Source organism: Heterodontus francisci, chromosome 5 (assembly GCF_036365525.1).
Source record: "Heterodontus francisci isolate sHetFra1 chromosome 5, sHetFra1.hap1, whole genome shotgun sequence".
Taxonomy (NCBI): Eukaryota; Metazoa; Chordata; class Chondrichthyes; order Heterodontiformes; family Heterodontidae; genus Heterodontus; species Heterodontus francisci.
This window is the reverse complement of record NC_090375.1, coordinates 123,874,988-123,894,504: the sequence shown is the minus strand read 5'-3', so window position 1 is coordinate 123,894,504 and position 19,517 is coordinate 123,874,988. Positions and strand designations below refer to the sequence as shown.

The window sequence follows — 19,517 nt, the reverse complement described above, 5'->3', positions numbered from 1 at the left end:
CTCCCACAAAGAGAAATGTGATAATGATCAGATAATCTGTTTTTATGTTGTTTGATAGATATTAGCCAGGGATGACTCCCCTTCTCTTAGAAATAGTGCCATGGGATCTTTTACGTCCACCTTGAGAGGGCAGGGCGGGGCCTCGGTTTAACATCTCATTCTAAAGATGGTACCTTCAGTAGTTCAGTACTGCACTGAGTGTCGCGGGGCCTCGGTTTAACATCTCATTCTAAAGATGGTACCTTCAGTAGTTCAGTACTGCACTGAGTGTCAGCCTTGATTTTTGTACTCAAGTCCTGGGGTGGGACTTGAAGCCACAACCTTCTGACGCACAGATAAGAATGCTACCATGATTGATGTACAAAGTAGTGCTGGATATAGTTCTGCGGAATGAAGAAGGGCAAGTGGAGTGCGTTTGGTGGAACAACATCTAGGTAAAACTGATCATCTAATTAGGTTTAAAGTAGTTTTGTTAAGGGATGAAGAAAAATCAAAGATGAAAATACCCCATGAGAAGCGAGTCTATTTCAATGATTTGAGAAGGGACATAGGAACATAGCAGGAGTAGGCCATTCAGCCCATTGAGCCTGCCCCACCATGAAATATGATCATGGCTGATCTTCCATTTCAATGCCTTTTTCCCACACTATCCTCATATCCCCTCTTGTCATTTGTAGCAGAGATGGGCTGACAAAAAATTGACCAGGAAAAGAGTACGTACACAATGGGAGGCTTTCAAACTAAGCATATTCCCCCTCCTAAAAAGTAAGATGGGGCATCCAAAGCTAGAGCTTTTTGGTTGACAGAAGAAATGGAGGTTAAAATAAAACATTGAGCTTTATGACAAATATCCAACAGAAAATAATTGAAAACCAGGCAGAATAGAGATTGCAAGGGGAAATTGAAAAAGGTTATCAGAAGGACAAAAAGAGAGTATGACCAGATTTATAGCTAATATAAAAGGGAAATGCACTTAGCGGCAATGACAGGTTCCAGCTCTTCAAAATGAGATTGAAACCAGTCTGCATTCCGCTTCACACGTTTGCCATAGGTGGTCATAGCTGACTCATAGATGGCGTCTCTGTTGTGGGCCCACTTGGTCTCTGCATCCCCTGTGGGAGTGTTTTGAAGGGCTTTTTCAAGTGAATTTAGAAATTTTTGTAACAGCTGTGGATAAGAAATTCTGCTCGTGTTGGTGTGCGGGTGGCCCTTCTGCTTGGAGTGATGCAGTTTCTTTGGTTTGAGTCTAACTTTGCTGCATACCAGGGAGTGGTCGGTGTCGAAGTCCGCACTGTGGAAGCTACGTGTGATTTGAACACTGAGGAGGTTCGCCTTGTGACGATGAGGTCCAGCTGGTGCCAACGACGTGATCTTGGGTGCCTCCAGAAACCTGGTGACAGGGTTTAGTGTGAAAGAATGAGTTGGTGATGCAGAGGTTATGATAGGTACACAACTCAAGCAGTCTCTGTCCATTCTCATTCATCCTTCCAATGCCATAGCGCCCAAGGCAGGTTGGCCATGAGTCATGGTCGGCCCCAACCCTGGAATGCAGACTGGTTTCAATCTCACTTTGAAGAGCTGGAACCTGTCATAGCTGCTAAGCGCGTTGCACTGCTGAACTACAAGAAAGCCCCCAGCGAGTTAACATTCGTAGCACTTAAAGCAGCCAGAAGCGCTGCGCAAATGACTACTGGCAACACCTATGCAGTCATATTCAGCTGGCCTCAGCCACCGGAATAATCAGAGGAATGTATGATGGCATTAAGAGAGCTTTTGGGCCAACCATCAAGAAGATCGCTCCCCTCCAATCTAAATCAGGACAGAATCACTGACCAATGCAAGCAAATGGACCACTGGGTTGAGCACTACCTAGAACTGTACTCCAGGGAGAATGTTGTCACTGAGACTGCCCTCAATGCAGCCCAGCCTCTGCCAGTCATGGATGAGCCAACAAAATCAGAACTCAGTGATGCCATTGATTCTCTGGGAAGCCCCTGGGAAGGACGGCATTACCCCTGAAATAATCAAGTGCTAAGCCTGCTATACTCTCAGCACTCTACAAACTGCTTTGCCTGTGCTGGGACGAGGGAGCAGTACCACAGGACATGCGTGATGCCAATATCATCATCCTCCATTAAAAAAAAAAGGTGACCACGGTGACTGCAACAACTACCGTGGAATCTCACTGCTCAGCATAGTGCGGAAAGTCTTGGCTCGAGTCGCTTCGAGCAGGCTCCAGAAGCTGGCCGAACGTGTCTACCCTGAGGCACAGTGTGGCTTTCAAGCAGAGAGATTGACCATTGACATGCTGTTCTCCCTTCGTCAGCTACAGGAGAAATGCCGCGAACAACAGATGCCCCTTTACTAATATAAAAGCAAAATACTGCGGGTGCTGGAAATCTGAAATAAAAACAAGAAATGCTGGAATCACTCAGCAGGTCTGGCAGCATCTGTGGAAAGAGAAGCAGAGTTAACGTTTCGGGTCAGTGACCCTTCTTCGGAACTGACAAATATTAGAAAAGTCACAGGTTATAAGCAAGTGAGGTGGGGGTGGGGCAAGAGATAACAAAGGATAAGATGCAGATTGGACCAGGCCACATAGCTGACCAAAAGGTCACGGAGCAAAGGCAAACAATATGTTAATGGTGTGTTGAAAGACTAAGCATTAGCACAGATTAGGTGTAAATACACTGAATATTGAACAGCAGCAAGTGCAAACCTGAAAAAAACAGTGGGTAAGCAAACTGAACAAACTAAGATGAAATGAAATAAATGTAAAAAAGAATGTTTAAAAAAAAAAGGAAGAAAAAATAACTAAAAATGAAAGTAAAATGGGGGGCTGTCATGCTCTGAAATTATTGAACTCAATGTTCAGTCCGGCAGGCTGTAGTGTGCCTAATCGGTAGATGAGATGCTGTTCCTCGAGCTTGCGTTGATGTTCACTGGAACACTGCAGCAATCCCAGGACAGAGATGTGAGCATGAGAGCAGGGGGGAGTGTTGAAATGGCAAGCAACCGGAAGCTCAGGGTCCTGCTTGCGGACTGAGCGGAGATGTTCCGCAAAGCGGTCACCCAGTCTGCGCTTGGTCTCCCCAATGTAGAGGAGACCACACTGTGAGCAGCGAATACAGTATACTAATTTGAAAGAAGTACAAGTAAATCGCTGCTTCACCTGAAAGGAGTGTTTGGGGCCTGGGATAGTGAGGAGAGAGGAGGTAAATGGACAGGTATTACACCTCCTGCGATTGCAGGGGAAGGTGCCCTGGGACGGGGGCGAGGTGGTGGGGGTAATGGAGGAGTGGACCAGGGTGTCGCGGAGGGAACGATCCCTTCGGAATGCTGACAGGGGAAGGGAGGGGAAGATGCGACTGGTAGTGGCATCACGCTGGAGGTGGCGAAAATGGCGGAGGATGATCCTTTGGATATGGAGGCTGGTGGGATGAAAAGTGAGGACAAGGGGAACCCTGTCACGGTTCTGGGAGGGAGGGGAAGGGGTGAGGGTAGAGGTGCGGGGAATGGGTCGGACACGGTTGAGGGCCCTGTCAACCACAGTGGGGCGAATCCTCGGTTGAGGAAAAAGGAGGTCATATCAGATGCCCCTGTACGTTGCTTTCATTGATCTCACCAAAGCCGTTGACCTTGTCAGCAGACGTGGTCTCTTCAGACTACTAGAAAAGATCGGATGTCCACCAAAGCTACTAAGTATCATCACCATGGTTGCAAGGTGACCAAGGTTGGGAACAAATATTCCAGGATACACAATATTTTTTTTAAAAAAGGGTAAATGAGGAGCAACCTGATGGTAAAGGATGATAACAGGGCAGTAATGAGAAAGGATCTTGGCTCAGAAGATCAGGAAGTAGACTCAGTGTGGGTGGAGTTTGGAAATAACAAGGGTCAGAAAACACTGGTGGGAGTAGTTTATAGACCCCCTAACAGTTGTACTATTGGACAGAACATTAAGCAAGAAATAATTGGAGCTTGTGACAAAGGCAATATAATAGTTGTGGGCGACGTTAATCTTCATATAGACTGGTCAAATCAAATTGACAAAAGTAATCTGGAAGATGAGTTTGTAGAATGCTTTCACGACGGTTTCCTGTAGCAATATGTTGTATAACTAACTAGTGTTATGACCGACCGCACCTGTCAAAGCCCCCAATCAAAATATACGGTTCTGATTATGGTAAGACCAACGCACTGTTAATTCAATCCCGTCATTCCACAGATCAGCTAACGTATATCATTTAAAAGTTTCCAAATTACAGAAAGGCCCAACCAAATTGTACTATCTGTTAACCTTCGAATGAGGCTAACCAAACCAGGTGTCTTTGAATCAATAAATTAATTCTTTAATAAGAAGATCTAAATTCTTAAACACTATGAAGATATAAACAACATTTAAAATAGAAAAAATTAGAGTCCTTGCAAATTTATAGTCCAATGTTGCTCGAAGTCCTCACAGGACGTTGCTTTCCTTCTCCAGCGAATTTCTACAATTAACGACTTGCAAACTCTTTCAACAAAATCAATCTGACTTTTGATTTTTTTGAGGGATAAAAGATTGTCACAGTCTAACTTCCCTTTCTTCAATTTAAATTACCAGAGATCCTGTTTTGGCTTGACTTTGTTTTTAGAATTTTGAGAATAATAAACAAATTAAAATCCTATTCCTTCAGTTTAAATGGTTGAGAGCTCTTCAGGTGCCAACACAAGTTGTGTCTTCTGTGTCTGTCTGTTAGAACAAACCGTCTTCAATTAAGAGCCAGTTCAAAACTGAATTGTAACAAATGTATTGCTTGAGACTCCCTCCCAGTGGCTGTTTCCATGGTAACGAGAATGCACCCTTTGAATCGCAGTCTCCAAATGGCTGTTTCTAAAGCAACGAAAATGTACTTTCCTATAACTCCTCAGGCTTGCTGGTTCTTAAAGCAATACTGACCCCTTGCAAGCCTTAAAGGCAAACCGCATATTCCGAAAAAAAACTACAGGACCATGACACTAGAGATAAAGCTATTTTAAATCTAGTATTGTGTAATGAGGCAGGTTTAATTAATCTTATAGTAAAAGAAAAAGTGATACAATGCAATTGAATTCTGTATTAATTTTGAGAGTAACATGCTCAAGTCCAAAACAAAAATCTTAAACCACAAAGCTACTTACATAGGTACACTGGGAGAGCTGGCTATAGTGGATTGGGTAAATAGATTTAAAATTATGGTGGTAAATAAACGGTGGGAAACATTCAAAAAAGATTCAAAATATTCAACAAAATTACTCTCAATTAAAAAGCAAAACTCAGCATGAAAGATCCATCTTTGGCTCACTAGGGATGTTAAGGGTAGTATTAGATTAAAGGAAGAAATGTTGCAAAGAATAATAGGCCTGAGGATTGGCAGAATTTTAGAAACCAGCAAAGGGTGACCAAAAAGTTGATAAGGGGCAAAAGTCAAATGAGAGTAAACTAGCCAAGAATATAAAAACAGATTGTAAGAGGTTTTACAAGTATGTGAAAAGAGTAGCCAAAGTAAATGTTGGTCCCTCGGAGCAAAAACAGCAGAAATTATGGTGGGGAATGAGGAAGTGGCAGGCACGTTGAACAAATATGTGTCTCTTTTCACAGTAGAAGACACAAATTTCATACCAGAAATAGAGGGGAACCAGGGGGCAAATAAGCGTGAGGAACTTAAGGTAATTAATGTCAGCAGAGAAAATGTATTGGCTAAACTTGAGTGACTAAAAGCTGTCTGATCCCCTGTACCTGATGGCCTACATCTTAGGGTTTTAAAAGAGGTAACTGCAGAGATGATGGGTGCACTGGTTATGATTTTCCGAAATTCCCTATGTTCTAGAACCGTCTCAACGGATTGGAAGTTAGTAAATGTAACACTGCTATTCAAGAAAGGAAGAAGAGAGAAAATGGGGAACTATAGGCCAGTTAGCCTGACATCAGTCATCAGGAAAATGCTGGAATCTATTAAGGAAATCTTAATGCACTTGGGAAAATCATTGTATGATCAGACAGAATCCGTGTGGTTTTGTGAAAGGGAAATCGTGTTTAACAAATGTATTAGAGTTTTTTGTGGACCTAACTAGTAGGGTAGATAAAGAAGAACCAGTAGATGCCGTATATTTGGATTTCCAAAAGGTATTCAATAGTGTGTCTCAAAAAATTAATACACATGGAGGCGGGGTAATATATTAGCATGGTGGGGAAACCAACACAAGGGAAAAACATACTTGACCTTGTCTTCACCAGTCTGTCTGTCACTGATGCTTCTGTCCATGACTGTATTGGTAGGAGTGACCACCGCACAGTCCTTGTGGAGACGAAGTCCCGCCTTCACATTGAGGATTCCATCCATCGTGTTGTGTGGCACAATCACTGTGCTAAATGGGATAGATTTCGAACCGATCTAGCAATGCAAAACTGGGCATCCATGAGGCACTGTGGGCCATCAGCAGCAGCAGAATTGTACTCAACCACAATCTGTAACCTCATGGCCTGGCATATCCCCCACTCTACCATTACCATCAAGCCAGGAGACCAACCCTGGTTCAACGAAGAGTGCAGGAGGGCATGCCAGGAGCAGCACCAGGCATACCTCAAAATGAGGTGTCAACCTGGTGAATCTACAACCCAGGACTAATTGCATGCCAAACTGCATAAGCAGGATGCAATAGACAGAACTAAGGTATCCCATAATCAACGAATCAGACCTAAGCTTTGCAGTCCTGCCACATCCAGTCGTGAATGGTGGTGGACAATTAAACAACTAACTGGAGGAGGTAGCTTCACAAATATCCCCATCCTCAATGATGGGGGAGCCCAGCACATCAGTGCGAAAGATAAGGCAGAAACATTTGCAACAGTCTTCAGCCAGAAGTGATCCATCTCTGCCTCCTCCTGAAGTCCCCAGCATTACAGATGCCAGACTTCAGCCAATTCGATTCACCGCATGATATCAAGAAACGACTGAAGGCACTGGATATTGCAAAGACTATGGGTCCTGACAATATTCCGGCAATAGTACTGAAGACCTGTGCTCCAGAACTTGACGCACCCCTAACCAAGCTGTTCCAGTACAGCTACAACACTGGCATCTACCCGGCAATGTGGAAAATTGCCCAGGTATGTCCTGTACACAAAAAGCAGGACAGGTCCAACCTGGCCAATTACCGCCCCATCAGTCTTCTCTCAATAATCAGTAAAGTGATGGAAGGTGTCATCAACAGTGCTATCAAGCAGCACTTGCTTAGCAATAACCTGCTCAGTGACGCTCAGTTTGGGTTCCGCCAGAGCCACTCAGCTCCTGACCTCATTACAGCCTTGGTTCAAACATGGACAAAAGAGCTGAGCTCAAGAGGTGAGGTGAGAGTGACTGCCCTTGACATCAAGGCAGCATTTGACCGAGTATGGCATCAAGGAGCCCGAGCAAAACTGGAGTCATTGGGAATCGGGGAAAACCCTCTGCTGGTTGGAGTCATACCTAGTGCAAAGAAAGATGGCTGTGGATGTTGGAGGTCAATCATCTGAGCTCCAGGACATCACTGCAGGAGTTCCTCAGGGTAGTGTCCTAGGCCCAACCATCTTCAGCTGCTTCATCAATGACCTTCCTTCAATCCTAAGGTCAGAAGTGGGGATGTTTGCTGATGATTGCACAATGTTCAGCACCATTCGTGACTCCTCACATGCTGAAGCAGTCCGGGTAAAAATGCAGCAAGACCTGGACAATTTCCAGGCTTGGGCTGATAAGTGGCAAGTAACATTTGCGCCACACAAGTGCCAGGCAATGACCATCTCCAACAAGAGAGAATCTAACCATCACCCCATGAAATTTAATGGCATTACCATCGCTGAATCCCCCACTATCAACATCCTAGGGGCTACCATTGACCAGAAACTGAACTGGAGTAGCCATATAAATCTTCTTTGGCCTCCTTAGCTCGAGCGACAATGGGTAAGTGCCTGGAGGTGGTCAGTGGTGTGTGGAGCAGCGCCTGGAGTGGCTATAAAGGCCAATTCTAGAGTGACAGGCTCTTCCACAGGTGCTGCAGAAAAATTTGTTTGTCTGGGCTGTTACACAGTTGGCTCTCCCCTTGCGCTTTTGTCTTTTTTCCTGCCAACTGCTAAGTCTCTTCGACTCGCCACACTTTAGCCCCGCCTTTATGGCTGCCCGCCAGTTCTGGCGAACGCTGGCAACTGACTCCCACGACTTGTGATCAATGTCACAGGACTTCATGTCGCGTTTGCAGACGTCTTTAAAGCAGAGACATGGATGGCCGGTGGGTCTGATACCAGTGGCGAGCTCGCTGTACAATGTGTCTTTGGGGATCCTGCCATCTTCCATGCGGCTCACACGGCCAAGCCATCTCGAGCGCCGCTGACTCAGTAGGGTGCATAAGCTGGGGATGTTGGCTGCCTCGAGGACTTCTGTGTTGGAGATATGGTTCTGCCACCTGATGCCAAGTATTCTCCGGAGGCAGCGAAGATGGAATGAATTGAGACGTCGCTCTTGGCTGACATACGTCGTCCAGGCCTCACTGCCATAGAGCAAGGTACTGAGGACACAGGCTTGATACACTCGGACTTTTGTGTTCCGTGTCAGTGCGCCATTTTCCCACACTCTTGGCCAGTCTGGACATAGTAGTGCAAGCCTTTTCCATGCGCTTGTTGATTTCTGCATCTAGAGACAGGTTATTGGTGATAGTTGAGCCCAGGTAGGTGAACTCTTGAACCACTTCCAGAACGTGGTCGCCAATATTGATGGATGGAGCATTTCTGACGTCCTGCCCCATGATGATTGTTTTCTTGAGGCTGATGGTTAGGCCAAATTCATTGCAGGCAGCCGCAAACCTGTCGATGAGACTCTGCAGGCACTCTTCAGTGTGAGATGTTAAAGCAGCATCGTCAGCAAAGAGGAGTTCCCTGATGAGGACTTTCCGTACTTTGGACTTCGTTCTTAGACGGGCAAGGTTGAACAACCTGCCCCCTGATCTTGTGTGGAGGAAAATTCCTTCTTCGGAAGACTTGAACGCATGTGAAAGCAGCAGGGAGAAGAAAATCCCAAAAAGTGTGGGTGCGAGAACACAGACCTGTTTCACACCACTCAGGATGCTGAATTGTGCCTTTCATATTGTCATGGAATGAGGTGATGATACTTAGTAGCTTTGGTGGACATCCGATCTTTTCTAGTAGTCTGAAGAGACTACGTCTGCTGACGAGGTCAAAGGCTTTGGTGAGATCAATGAAAGCAACGTCGAGGGGCATCTGTTGTTCGTGGCATTTCTCCTGTAGCTGGCGAAGGGAGAACAGCATGTCAATGGTGGATCTCTCTGCTCGAAAGCCACACTGTGCCTCAGGGTAGACGCGCTCAGCCAGCTTCTGGAGCCTGTTTAAAGCGACTCGAACGAAGACTTACCCCATATAAATACCGTGGCTATAAGAGCAGGTCAGAGGCTAGGAATCCTGCAGCGAGTAACTCACTTCCTGACTCCCCAAAGCCTGTCCACCATCTACAAGGCACAAGTCAGGAGTGTGATGGAATACTCTCCACTTGCCTGGATGGGTGCAGCTCAAACACTCAAGAAGCTCGACACCATCCAAGTCAAAGCAGCCCGCTTGATTGGCACACCATCCACTAACATTCACTCCCTCCACCACCGACGCCCAGTGGCAGCAGTCTGTACCATCTACAAGATGCATTGCAGCAATGCACCAAGGCTCCTTAGACAGCACCTACCAAACCCGAGACCTCTACCACCTGGAAGGACAAGAGCAGCAGATGCATGGGAACATCACCACCTGCAAGTTCCCGTCCAAGTCACACAGCTTCCTGACTTGGAACTATATCGCCGTTCCTTCACTGTTGCCAGGTCAAAATCCTGGAACTCCCTTTCTAACAGCATTGTGGGTGTACCTACCTCACAAGAACTGCAGCGGTTCAAGAAGGCAGCTCAGCACCACCTTCTCCAGGGCAATTTGGGATGGGCAATAAATGCTGGCCTAGCCAGCGCCGCCCACATCCCATGAATGAATATAAAAAAAAATGTAGGATTGGTTAACGGACAGGAAGCAGCGAGTAGGGATAAATGGAGCATTTTGAAGTTGGCCAGCTGTAATTAGTGGAGTGCTGGAAGGATCAGTGCTGGGACCTCAGCTATTTACAATCTGTATTGATGACTTCAATGAAGAGACCGAGAGTAATGTATCCAAATTTGCTGACGGTGAACAGCTAGGTGGATGTGTAAGCTGTGAGGAGGACCCAAAGAGGCTGCAAAGAAATATAGACAGGTTAGGTGAGTGGGCAACAAATTGGCAGATGAAGTATAATGTGGGAAAGTGTGAGTTTATTCACTTTGTTAGTAAGAATAAAAAAACAATACTTTTTAAAAGGCCTGAAATTTTTAAATGTTGAACTTCTGAGATACTTGGGTGTACTTGTACAAGGAACACAAAGTTAGCATGCAGTACAGCAAGCAATAAGGAAGGCAACTGGCATGTTGGTCTTTATTGCAAGGGAATTGGAGTTCAAGAATACTGAAGTCTTGCTACAATGGGGCAGCTGACACATGGCAACACCACCACCTGCAAATTCACCTCCAAGCCAGACGCCATCCTGACTTGGAAGTATATCACCATTCTCTCACTGTTGCTGGGTCAAAATCCTGGAACTCCCTTCCTAACAGTACTGTGGGTGTACCTACACCACAAGGATTGCAGTGGTTCAAGAAGGCAGCTCACCACCACCACCACCCCAAGGGCAATTGAGGATGGGCAACAAATGCATGCCAACAATGCTCACATCCCATGAAAGAAAAAAAATATATAAGGCTTTGGTGAGACCACACCTTGAGTACTGTGCCCAGTTTTGGTCTCCATTTCTAAGGAAAGATATATTTCCATTGGAGACAATATGCAACGGTTCACTAGTTTGGTTCCTGGGATAAGAGGGTTTCCTATGATATGCTGAGGAAATTGAGCCTATACTCTCTGGAGTTTAAAAGAATGAGAGGTGATGTCATTGAAATATGCAAGTTTCTGAAGGGTCTTGACAGGGTAGCCACTGGGAGGTGGTTTCCCCTAGTTGGGGAATCTAAATTAGAGGGCCACAGACTCAGGTTAAGGGGTCAATTATTTCGGCCTGAGTTGAGGAGAAATTTCTTCACTCAGAGGGTTATGATTCATTGGATTTCTCTACCCCCGAGGGCTGTGAATGCTCCATTGTTAAGTATATTCAAGGCTGAGATAGATAGAGTTTTGGTGTCTCAGAATCAAGGGATATGGGGAGCGGGCAAGAAAGTGGAGTTAAGGCAAAAGATCAGCCATGATCATATTGAATGGTGGAGCAGGCTTGAGGGGCCATATGGTCTACTCCTGCTCCTATTTCTTATTTTCTTATGTGCTTAAACTACTTAGATCTGTGAAAAAAAAATTAAATTAAGGAGCATGTAGTTGCCCTTTTATAGTATTAGGAAAAAAGCAGTTGTTTGCTGGGTCAAAATCCTGGAACCTTGGAAGTAAACTTACAGGGCTATGGGCATTGAGCGGGTATGACTCTATGCATGCACATACGTATAAAGGAAATGAAGACCAGCGGGGAGGGACATTGATAAATGGGAAGGGGTTTAATGGTCATGGGTCACAGCCTAATTCCATCTCTGAGTGGGGGCTGCTGGAATGAGGAGGGCAGAGGGTATTTTTTTCTTGTGTGACTGGGGAATGTGGTTGGCTTCAGTTCAGCGAGGTCCAGGGATTTTTTTATTTGGAGAAAGGGATGACTGTTTGGTGGGGGCGAAGATGCAGTGTCTCCTTCATACTGATTTCTGCAGAGGTTTGCTTGGTGGGGGGCTGGGGTGGAATTGGCAGGATTTGAATTTTGTTGCTGGGTGGTGGTGGATTTGGTGACTATTTCACTCGGATTGATGATTGGATTTCTACTTGAGGGCTGGAACTGATTTTTGTTCTTGCATGGTGTTGGGTTGCTCTCCTTTCAGCTCAAAGAGGTGGGGTAGTGCCAAGATTTGGTCTGGGGGATATGGGAGAGGGAGGGGAGAACTCCCCTCCTTTTCTTGGAAATAGTGCCATGGGAGCATTTACACCCACTTGAGAGGGGAGACGTGGCCTCAGCTTAACGTGTCATTTGAAAGACAGTTGTTTACTAATAGTTGACAATTTGGATAGACAATAAATTCTTGTGTTTTTCAGTCCCCTATCTAAAAGCTTTTTTAAAAAGAAATACATACTGTCTGTGAACTCCACTGGTACTGAATTATTTTAATGCTGGCCACTGGTTGAGTAACCAAAAACAATAAGAATTTTGACACTTAATTGACAGTCTTGATGGTTGTTTTTAAGTGCCCCCAAAATATAAACTCCAAGCCATATTGCAGTTAAGTATTGGTTAGAAATATTTATCAAATATTTAATACAGTGGCATTTACAATGTTCAGTGTCATTTGTATGCATGCTTCATATGCCCCTCAGCCTTTATTCATGGCTGTCCATTGACTGGATGTTGACCAAACTAAAATTTCACATATTGCTGTATTCCCTTTTCTTGTAAATCAATTTATTCCAGTTTTCATAGAGCAATTAATTGGGTCCCTTTCAATTAGATTCCCTCCAAGGCCAATATATCTTACCTGAGGCGCACGCCCAGAACTGAACACAGCCCCCTAAATGGGGTGTAACCAGAGCTTTATATTATTGTAACAAAACTTCCTGCACTTTTTATTCCAGCCCCTTTGAGAGAAAGGTCAACATTCCATTATCCTTTTTTTTTAATATACCAGTTTACTAACTGTTAGTGATTTCTGTACTTGGACCCCTAAATCTCTGCTCCTCTCCAGTTCCCAGCTTCTCACCATTTAGAAAATACTCGCATGTATCTTTCTTGGGTTCAAAGTGGATGACCTCCCACGTCCCCACATAAAATCTATGGGGTTGAAATTGGTCTACACCAGCAGCGCGAAACACTCATAGTGAGTTGGCAGATTATTTTTTTTTCCACCGGGCCAGTTTTTATTTTTCATTACCTTGGAAAATATTTCCAAGATTTTTAATTTTAAACTGAGCAAAAATGACAGACTAAGAAACGAGTCTCCAAAAACAATTTAAACTATTGGTCTGTGAACTTTCCTGGAAGGAATATTGGGCACTGATAAATTGGTTGCCAATTTGATAAAAGCCAGTTTCAAGCTGCTGGAGTAAACCAATTTCAGCACCACTCCCCCCCCCCCCCCCCCCCCCCCCCCACCCCCCCAACATGTGCCACACTTTTGCCCATTCACTAAATCTATCAATGTCCCACTGCAACGTTTTTTTTCCCATTCACACTATTTGCTATACCAGTTATGTCCTGCCAATTTGAGTGCATACCCATTATCCCTATTCTGTTTCCGACCTCTTAACCAATTCCTTACCCCTGTCAATAGGTTGTCTCCAATTCCATGCATTCTTGTTTTTGTTAACAGTCTCTTGTGTGGGACCTTATTGAATGCCTTCTCAAAGTCCATATAAATAGCATCCATCAACATTACCTTATCAACCACATGAGTTACCTTCTCAAAAATAAGTTATCCACTGCTTTGACAATTTATTCTCTGTTAACTAGAAGCAAATTTCAATCAACGTGTCTTCACAAAAATAGTTACCCACCCCCACCCCAGGGCTTCGTTTGAACAGAGAATGTTGACCTAATCACTTACACCTAGCTTTATAAAGCCAAGAACTTGAATTAATACAGTTTTGCTTGCAAAAAAGCACCATTTGTAAAGTTGAGATTTCACACATCAAATTTAACAATGGAAATTCAATCAAACTTTGATTTTCCTTTTATCACGAAACATCTCCTCTTTTATGATTCTTTCTTTGTCCAGTGTTTTCTTATCACTTTTTAATTGCTTTTGAACCAAAATATATAATTGCGTCACTGCTGTTGGGGTGGATGGCTCTTGTAGTGCTGTGTATTACTGACATATCCTGTTTATGTTGGGGCACTTTGTGTGTTTGATCAGTGTGATGGGTATTTATATCAGCAGACTATTTAACCACATGGGTTGTCACAGTTAATCCTAATCCTGATCCTGACCTGACATCCATACTTGCAATCAAAGTCTCTGAAACATGAGCGCTGACCCATGCCTCTCCCCCACCCCCAAACCTCCACTGCATGCCCACATATACTGGGGCCAATAATGGTACACCAAAATAACACTGGCTAAGATCAGCTAACTTAGAAGATTGAACCTGGAACCACCTTCATCTGTATGACGCAGCTACTGGATACACCTGCAAAGCCATTGTAGAAAATTGCTCCACAGTCCTATTATGGCAGTATGTACATGACAAAGTGATTGCAGATCCTTGGAGTGGGTTTTTCTGGCATGTTAAATGAAGTGTCTGATGCATTAGTGTTAATCATTTCAATTTATTTGCTTTATTACAGAGGAGGCCTCCTGATAATTCATTTTATGTAAGGACGTGTAATAAAAATCCAAAGAAAACAAAATGGTGGTATCATGGTAGGTACAGATACTTGCATTATTCAGTGTGTTAATCTAGAAAAATTGATAAAGGTTCAACTTAATGTTAAATTTAGTGTTTTTATTCTGCAAAGCATTTGTTTTTCTTCGTATTACGCTATATTAGATACAAATTTAAACATGTTTAGATGAGGTGCTGTGCTTTTGATTTATAACTAGAAGAAACTGAAATGCTAAATTCTAAATTAATACAATACTTTTCCAGTTTCACCGAGTTAGTGTTTAAACATTAGGACTGGGTCATGTATTGGATTACAAAGCTGACTTTTAAAACTGACCAATTGAGTCTAAAAGGAAATTGACTTGCTGAGCCAAAAGGAGTTTAATTTATCCATGCAGAATGCGGTGTTCAAATACAACAACTTACCTTTATGTGGTGCCTTTAACGTAATAAAATGTCCCACGGTGTTTCCAATGTGGATAAATGTGAGGTTATCCACTTTGGTAGCAAAACAGGAAGACAGATTATTATCTGAACAGCTATAAACTGAGAGAGGGGAATACGCAACAAGACTTGGGTGTTCTCGTACACCAGTTGCTGAAGGTAAGCATGCACATGCAACAGGCGGTAAAAAAGGCAAATGGTATGTTGGCCTTCATAGCAAGAGGATTCGAGTACAGGAGCAGGGATGTCTTGCTGCAATTATACATGGTCTTGGTGAGGCCAGACCTGGAATATTGTGTGCAGTTTTGGTCTCCTTATCTAAGGAAGGATGTTCTTGCTATAGAGGGAGTGCAGCGAAGGTTTACCAGACTGATTCCTGGGATGGTGGGACTGACGTATGAGGAGAGATTGAGTCGGTTAGGATTATATTAGCTGAAGTTCAGAAGAGTGAGAGGGGATCTCATAGAAACCTATAAAATTCTAACAGGATTTGTCAGGGTAGATGCAGGAAGGATGTTCCCAATGGTCAGGGAGTCTAGAACCAGGGGCATTGTCTAAGGATACGGGGTAAACCTTTCAGGACTGAGATGAGGAGAAATTTCTTCACCCAGAGAGTGGTGAGCCTGTGGAATTCGCTACCACAGAAAGCAGTTGAGGCCAAAACATTATATGTTTTCAAGAAGGAGTTAGATATGGCTCTTGGGGTGAAAGGGATAAAAGGATATGGGGGTGGTGGGGGGGGGAAAGCAGGAACAGTTTACTGAGTTGGATGATCAGCCATGATCATAATGAATGGCGGAGCAGGCTCGAAGGGCTGAATGGCCTACTCCTGCTCCTATTTTCTATGTTTCTGTTTCGCAGGAGCATTACAAAGCAAAATTAGACACTGAAACACGTAAGGCGATATTAAGGAAGATGGCCAAAAGCTTGATCAAAGAGGTAGCTTTTAAGGACCATCTTAAAGGAACAAAGAGAAGTAAAGAGTCAGAGGCATAAGGGAATTCCAAAGCTTAGGGCCTAGGTAGCTGAATCACGGCCATCAATGGTGGTGAGATTAAAATCGGGGTTGCTCAAGAGGCCAGAATTAAATGAGTGCGAGTATCTTGAAGGGCTGTGGGCTGGAGGAGATTGCAGAGTTAGGGAGGGGTGAAGCCATGGAGGGATTTGAAAACATGGATGAGAATTTTAAAATCAAGGTGTTGCTTGAAAAGGAGCCTAGCAGTTAGCGAGCTAGAGTTAATAGCTGAATGGGATTCCGTGCTAGTAAGGACACGGACGGTGGAATTTTGGATGACAGGGTAGAATGTGGAAGAACAGCAAGAAGTGTAAGTCTAGAGGTAGCAAAGGCATAAATGAGGGTTTCAGCAGATAAGGTGAGGCAGAGGCGAAGTTCTGCGATGTTGGAGGTGGAAATGGGCATTTTTAGTAAAAGTGTGCATAGGTGGTCGATAGCTCACCTTGGTCAAATGTGACATCAAGGTTGTAAACAGACTGGTTCAACCTCAGACAGTTGCCGGGGACAGGGATGGCATCGGTAGCTAGGGAACAGAGTTCTGAGTGGGGACCAAAAACAATGACGTCTTCCCAGTACTTAATTAGAGGAAATTTGTAGCCATCCGCAACTGGATGTCTTGATAATTTAGCAAAAGTGGAGGAGTCAAGAGAGGCGGTGGTGTTGTCTGCATACATGTGAAAACTAATGTGCTTTCAGATTATGTCGCCAAAGGGCAGCATGTAGATGAAAAATGAGTGGGCCAAGGATAGATCCTTGGGGGATACCAGAGGTAATAGTGCAGCAGTGGGAAGGGAAGCCATTGCCAGTGATACTCTGGTTATGATTAGATAAGAATGGAACCAGGCGAGTGCAGTCCCACCCAGCTGGGCGACAGTGGAGAGGTGTTGGAGGATGGTGCCACCATGTCAGAGGCTGCAGATAGCTCGAGAAGGCAATGTTTACCTTTGTCACAGTCACATAGGATATCATTTGTGACTTTGGTAAGAGTTGTTTGAGTACTGTGGCAGGAATGGAAACCTGATTGGAGGGATTCAAACGTGGAGTTCCAGGAAAGATGGGCACAGATTTGGGAGGTGCCAACACGTCTAAACACTTTGGAGAGGAAAGGGAGGTTAGAGATGAGGCAGTAGTTTGCAAGGGTAATGGAGTCAAGGTTTTTTTTTGAGGGATGTTGGCACATTTATAGGAGAGAGGGACAGCACCTGAAGAGAGAGCATCATTAACAATATTGGCTAACATGGCGACCTGGAAGTTGGCTGGCCAGCAGTTTAATGAAAATGGGGTCAAGGCAGCAGGAGGTGGATCTCATGGACAAGATGAGCTTGGAGAGGGCAAGAGGGGAGATAGGAGAGAAACTAGAGAAATCATTGAAGAAAGTTTAAGGCACAGAAAGAGGCCACTTGTTCCATTGTGTCTGCAGGCTGAAAAACGATCCATATTCTAATCCCACCTTTCAGCATTTGGTCCGTAGCTCGACAGATTACCGCACTTGAGATGCATATCCAGACTCCTATTGAATGAGTTGAGGGTTTCTGCCTCAACTACCCTTTCAGACAGTGAGTTCCATATCCCCACCATCCTCTGGGTTAAAAAGTTTCTCCTCATCTCCCCTCTAATTTTTCTACCAATCACTTTAAATCTATGCCCCCTCATCACTGACCTCTCTACTAAGGTGCATAGACCCTTCACCTCCACTCTATCCAAGCCCCTCAAAATTTTGAACATTTCAATCAGATCTCCCCTCAGCCTTCTCTGTTCCAAGGAGAACAACCCCAACCTATCCACTCTTTCCTCATAGCTGCATTTTTCCAGTTCTGGCAACATCCTCGTAAATCTCCTCTGTACCTTCTCTAGTGCAATTACATCCTTCCTGTAATGAGGTGACCAGAACTGCACACAGTACTCAAGTTGTGGCCTAACCAATGAGTTATACAGTTCCAGCATAACCTCCCTGCTCTTATATTCTATACCTCGGCTAATAAAGGAAAGGATTCCATTTGCCGTCTTAACCACCTAATCGACCTGTCCCGCTACCTTCAGGGATCTGTAGACATTCACTCCAAGATCCCTCACTTCCTCTACACTTCGCAGTATTTTCCCATTAATAATGTATTCCTTTGCCTTGTTTGACCTCCCCAAATGCATCACCTCTCACTTCTCCAAGTTGAATTCTATTTCCCACTTTTCTGCCCATCTGACCAGACCGTCAATATCTTCCTGCAACCTACAGCTATCCCCCTCGCTATCTACCACACAGTCACTCTTTGAAAAGAAAAATGCAAGTTCAGGCCGAGGGCATGGGGGGACTTTAGTGGAAGGTAGGGAAGCGGCAGTAGCAGCTGTTTGGATGGTCTCGATCTTAGTGACAAAGGCATCCAAGAGCTCCTTGCATTTAATGTCGGAGGTGAGGGTGGAGGAGATGGGAGAGAGGTTTAAGAAGACGGTTTATAGTTGAGAAAAGAAGCTGAGGATAATCTTTGCCTGGATGATCCTGGAATGGTGAGCAGTTTTAGCAGATGAGAGCACAATCTGATAGTGCTTTGTGATCTGGCCGTAAATGGTTAAACCAGTTGTCCGCTGCATATTTGCAAGTCTGCATCCTTTGGACTTCAGGCAGCGGAGGTAAGGGCCATATCGGGGAAATGACCAGGATAAGAGAAAGTAATGATTTTATTGGGGTTGGGGCATCAAGCTGGAGGTGAGGGTGCAGTTGAACAAATCAGTAGCTGCAGAAGTGTTGTGGAAAATGGAAAGCCAAAGGTAGACAGTTGGGATTTTAAAAGTGTCAAACCATAAGTGAATTTGGGGAATAGTTATTTCTGAAGCCAATACAGAAGGAAATAGGGTTATGGCATGGGACGGGGATGTGGGTGGAGTGTGATACAAGGAAGTGATCAGAGATGACCTCATCTGTGATTGGTACAATGGGATAGCAAGAGCACAAGGGGTGGCTGTGATTTTGGATTGGGGAGTTTACATGGAGAGAGAAATTTAGGGAGGGTGAGTCAGCAGTGAACAGAGGAGAGAGAGTATGATGTGTTGAGATGGTGGTTGAAATCACTGAGGATGAGAAATTGTTCGTTGCAGAGGCTGAGGGCAGAAAACAGTGAAGATATCTCGGTGAGAAAATTTTTATCGTACTTGGGTGGGCGATAGAGAATGATTGTGAGACGAGTGGAACAAGGTGCGATCCTCAAAGCAGAAGTGCCAGAAGAGTAGGGGGTCAGGCCAAGGTATGATTTTGTGATGAGCAGCACACTGCCACTGCAATGGTCTTGATGGAGCATGTGATGGAAGATATAGGCAGGTGGAGAGGCTTCATTTGAAGGAAAGGTGTCATTGTGGCTAGGGCAGAGAGGAGACTGAAGGGGGGGGAGGCTTGTGGGCAAAGGGAAGAAGCAGAGACAAATCAACAGATGGTTTCTATCTTATTGACCAAGAAATCCATGAGCTCCTTACACTTGGTGGAGGGTGTAGGTGAGAGGTTTAAGGAGATAGTTGGTAGTGGGGGAAAAGAAGCAGCAGGTTACCTTTGTTCTCCATCTTGAGCTCCAGTTCTGTTGCTGGATG

At 44.5% G+C, this 19,517-nt stretch overlaps 1 protein-coding gene across 1 annotated transcript in view; it reads left to right on the top strand.

The window, feature by feature from the left end:
- The window catches only part of ube2wb (ubiquitin conjugating enzyme E2 Wb), a 107,904-nt gene that overhangs the window by 75,522 nt on the left and 12,865 nt on the right, over window positions 1–19,517 (top strand). Inside the window, exon 5 of the mRNA XM_068032050.1 lies at window positions 14,451–14,526. Within this exon, the coding sequence (XP_067888151.1) occupies window positions 14,451–14,526 (76 nt within the window). The remainder of the gene's footprint in view (window positions 1–14,450; window positions 14,527–19,517) is intronic.